Source organism: Charadrius vociferus, unplaced genomic scaffold, assembly GCF_000708025.1.
Source record: "Charadrius vociferus isolate BGI_N301 unplaced genomic scaffold, ASM70802v2 scaffold53, whole genome shotgun sequence".
In the NCBI taxonomy this organism is placed as follows: Eukaryota; Metazoa; Chordata; class Aves; order Charadriiformes; family Charadriidae; genus Charadrius; species Charadrius vociferus.
In genome coordinates this window covers 588,151-592,763 of record NW_009647574.1, presented here as the reverse complement: position 1 = coordinate 592,763, position 4,613 = coordinate 588,151, and the positions used below count along the sequence as shown (strand labels likewise).

General features: G+C 41.8%; 1 protein-coding gene across 1 annotated transcript in view; it reads left to right on the top strand.

The window, feature by feature from the left end:
* RBM27 (RNA binding motif protein 27) overlaps positions 1-729 on the top strand; it is a 20,893-nt gene extending 20,164 nt beyond the window's left edge. The window contains exon 21 of the mRNA XM_009880914.1: positions 201-729. Within this exon, the coding sequence (XP_009879216.1) occupies positions 201-287 (87 nt within the window). The 3' untranslated portion in view covers positions 288-729. The remainder of the gene's footprint in view (positions 1-200) is intronic.
* The last annotated feature ends 3,884 nt before the right edge of the window (positions 730-4,613 follow it).

Here is a 4,613-nt window from a genome sequence, read left to right as displayed (position 1 = left end):
TGCCTTTCTTTTCCTTTCTCAGTGTGTGAGGCTGCTGTTCTTTCCGTAAAACTTGTTGAATGGGATTGTGTGCATTTTGGTGAGACACACAGTAAACAGGAACCCAATACAAAGTACAGCTGGCGCTCTGTTGCGTGACGTGTTTCCTAGGGTACAGTGTGGAACTTCTGTGTTTAAAAGTTTGTTTTTTCCTCATCTAGGAGACTGAAACCTCAGATTTATTTTTGCACGAAGATGACGATGATGATGATGAAGATGAGGATGAGTCCCGTTCTTGGAGAAGATGAAACTTGATGTTGGAAATGTATAATTTTAGGAATATAGTTCAAGCTACATCTTTTAAACATTTATTTAAGGAAGTTGATGAGCCAAAAAAGCTTTACTTTCTTTTCAAACCACAAGATTTAAAGTGAGCAAAGTTTGTTATAAAAACATTTCGGATCTAGAGCTGTGATACTAAGCTAGCCAAAGGCCCAGTAACGTTTTACGTAATTACCGAGTTCACCAGGGTGGTGATTTTTTTTCTATTTAAGAAGGATGAAAAAAGAGAGGGGGGAAAAAAAATATTAGTATTTTCTTGTCCTCTTTTTGTGTCACCTGTATTACCTTGTTTTGGGTTTTTTATAATGTGATTGTTTTGTTAGTTTATAATTGAAAAGATATTACAGGTTTTATTTAGCAATATTATGGGGTTGGGGGAAAGACGCAAACTTTCATTAAATGTTATGAAAGAAAAAATTGCCTCATTTGCTAATTGAAAAAGGGTAGCATTTTATTTCATATGGAATCACTTATCGTAGGAATTATTCGTGGCTAGATTCATAAATGATTTACTTCAATATGTTCGAAAGCCACACAATTTCTGTGTTCTACTCCTTTTTGTGAGAGGAGATGGAAGAAGCAATTTAACAGGGTATTATTGTAATATTGTCCAGTTCACGCTGTTTCTTCAAATTCTGCTTCACAGAAAACATCAGCGATGACACATATTTGAGTGAATTTTCACTCACTGTTGATTTTCTTCTGTAGCTTCAGTATAAGGTTTAAGTTTAAGGTAGACCGTTGTTTACTGCATTTCAGTATTTGTGAGCATGAATGTGATGAGTTTCATACTTCCTCAAAAAGAAAACTGACCTGGCAACCGCCTCCCAGCCAGCAGAACCTCCTCCTCCTCTGCCTGGTACCTGCTCTCTGTTTATGTTCAAACCAAACCCGTGAAGCGTTCAGAGCAAAAGGCGTTTTAGCCAACAGTGTCACGTCCCGCTCAAAGACCTGCGTTAAACAGTGCTTTGGGTGATAAGTCTTCAGAGGAGCGTTCAGAGCTGGTTTTGGAAGGTTATTAATTTATCACCAAGGCTAGTTTTGTTCAGACCCGTTTAAGCTGAACACCATTATATTCTCAGTTGCCTTATGGTTATACCCTTTCAAAAACACGGCCCCATACGAACACACGCCCCGGAAGCGGTGTGTACCCTGACAGAAGCGAGGGAAGCACGTTCAGATGCTCGAGCCGTGTCTCTTAACCGTTACACGGCTCTTGCGCTTCACGACCGTGGTATCTAGTAGGCATTTTCCTTGACTCTGTCCATTTGTACCGTACACTTTTCAGTACATTTTATGTACATTTCTATACAAAATAAACAGAATGTCGGTGCAGAAATGCTCTTCTCTTTTGAATAATTAGTTTGCCACTGTATGTGCCAGCCAGCTGTATGTACATCAAAATCTTTAAATTATGAAGGCTCTGAACTTGGCTAGTGACGTGCAGTTGAGGATGCCCTTGGGTTAACAGTTCCCCCACCTTTGTTATCCTTTTGCCGTGGTGGTGTATCAAAAGTCAAAACAGTATAATTCTCCGATTCCTTGTCAGTTGAAGGGAATATATTTTTCAGTATTCCCTCTCTTCACATTGACACTTCACCTCTTTATATAGTATTAGCAGGAAAGTCCTAATTATGAGGCTAGATTACAGACGTGAAGAAACAAGGGGAACCCAATCGATGTACTTAGAAGAATGTCTTGCTTTTCTCCCATCATCTCTAATGGTTTTTTTAATGTCTGTGGCTCAGTCAGTGTATATTTTGAAAAATCCATTGCAGCAAACATATTGAGTCCTGACAGTTTAAAAAATGATAGAGGGAACAAAAGGATTTATATATTTTTTTGTACAGAGTTTTTTCTTAAACTGTATAATTTTGTAAATACTTTGCTTTTTTGTGTACTAAAACTACCAGCGTATAGATTTCAATAAGAATTGTTGTATTTTTGTATTTGGAAAATGAAAATTACAGTGAATGAATGAAGCTGTAAGAAGAATTGCAGTAGCCTTTGACACACGTAGAATGGGATTCCTTTTCATATGGTTTTAGCTGTGAAGTGACACCTGACTGGCACGCTGTGTCCAGGGACGCGTGCCCTTGCCGGGCGGCGCTGGCCGCTCCAGTTGGCCGAGAGGAGGGAGGCGAGTGCGGGAAATTTAATGATTGCTTAAGAGCTTCGTATGATTTCTTTTGTTTAGCCCCCTTTGCAGTGCACGCCGGCAGGCTTACGTAAATCCTCAAGTGACATCCCAAACGTGATTTCTAAGCGCCGAGGCACAAAAGTGAGTTGTGCCTCTGCACTGAGGTGGGGTGTTGAAGGGCCGCTATTCTCTTACCGGGGGTTTAAGTGAGGGGCAGTACAGCGCCAGCTGACTGCTGGTGGGTGTTTAGGGGGAGGAAAGCTCTTGGAAAGTGGCCTTCGTTTTGCCGAAGCTTATGGGTCTCCCTGTACTTGGGGCATACTGGGCTATATTAACCTGTTCGGGGGCTTTGCTTTGGTTTTGTTTGTTTTAATAGGCAACAGGACAGCGTAGCTTACTTTATGGCAATGCTGTCTCGTGAAATTCAGGTGTATTTCCAGAGAGTATCTTGGACAGAGCGTACGATGAGCAGCGTAGCAGGGGCACCCCAGCCAGGGTGTCGTTAGGTGTTACAGTCCGAACTTGGGGTATAAACACGGAAGGAGTATGTGAGAAGAGGAGAAAGTAACTGTTGCGAAGAATTATCTCCTTTGCTGAATAAACCTAAGCAAAAGGATCAAAACAAACTGAAGAGTTGAAAAGATAAATCTGAAAACAGATGCCTGCTTATTGGGAAAGCAACCCTTCTTTTTTAATGAAATCATGTGAAAAGGAATAAAGTTCCTCTCGGTGTATAGTAAACTTGTACTATAGTTTTTACAAATTGTGAACTTGTGTAATAGTATAATAGGAGATATTGTTGAATTTCTAACTGTTTATACATTTAAATTCATATATGTAATGTTTGTTTTATTGATTACAATCTGAATTTCTAAGATGCATGTTGACTTTTTTGCAATAAAGATATACTATGGAATGGTTCAAGATTTAGAAAAGACAAAGAAAATTCTAACTTAAATAAATTGGACAGCAGAACCATTCAAAAAAATTACAACTATCACAAAAAGAGTGTTATCACTTTTTTGGGGTGGAAGTTTTTGTGTGCAGAGGGTGTTTATTTGTATGGAATGTGTGGGCAAGTTTGGTTTACTTAACAGTAGCTCGGGGAAGACTCTTCAAGTGGATCAGTGCTATGAAGTAGCACTAATTAAGACAGCCAAACCGATGGGGGGGATACAGTGGGGGTGGGAGGGATTCCAGTAAAGGCTATTTTACATTTGGGGGAAGGTTCAAAGTTTAACAAAATGAAAAATGCTTTCTAGACGTTTTCCAGGTTTGGAGTGTCACCGCGTTATTGAAAGTAGCGTGAACAAAACATGAATGTGTATACGTGCGAATTCTGACCCCTTTGCAATTTGGTCTGAGAACTACTTTATTCTATTATTAGCTTTATTGTCAGCCTTTGCTGCTTTCACTAGCTGCCATTACTCCCGTCTCTTTCCTGTGTGGCTGTCAGGAATGTAAATGTTTGTTTGTGATCCAAGCTTTTTAAAAGCCTTTTCTCTCGCCTCCCCTCTGCTGACCCGTGTTGGCGGATCGCTGTGCTACACCGAACACAGCAGACGCTGTACGAGGACAGGAATTGTCCCCATTCCGTTCTCCACTGCACTCCTGTTCTGAGCAGTGGGGCAGGAAAGGGAGGAACGTCGCGGTGTATGTAATAACGGTATTGGTACCGCCATCTCCTCGGATCCCGTGTCCTGCGATGTGGGTGTTTGCCCACGTGAGCTGCCGTTTCTGCGTTGTTGAAGAGGCTCTTCGGGATAGACCTGTGGCTCTGGGGCGTTTTCTCGTAGTCGGGAATTGAACCTTGGGCTCCTTCCACAGCCCGCATCCCCGGAGCGAGTGCTCAGTAGCCACCCGGTGCCCCTGGCTGCGTTGCGCGAGGTGCGGTGGGGGCCCGTGAAGAGGTGCAGCCCCGGCGCTGGGTAGGAAATGTTTCGCGTTCAGTTCAAGATGCTTTTTTTCTTCATACACAATCAAAATTAACTTTAATGGCAAAAGGGAATAAAAAGCAGCAAGGGGGCTAGCATTTTTCTCTCTGTGTGTGCCTTTGGATTATTTTTTTCCCCTCAGCTCTTTCAAATATCACCTAAATGTTCCCCTGTTACAGAAGTACTCGTGGTGGGTTACGGCTGCTCTTTCCGCAGCG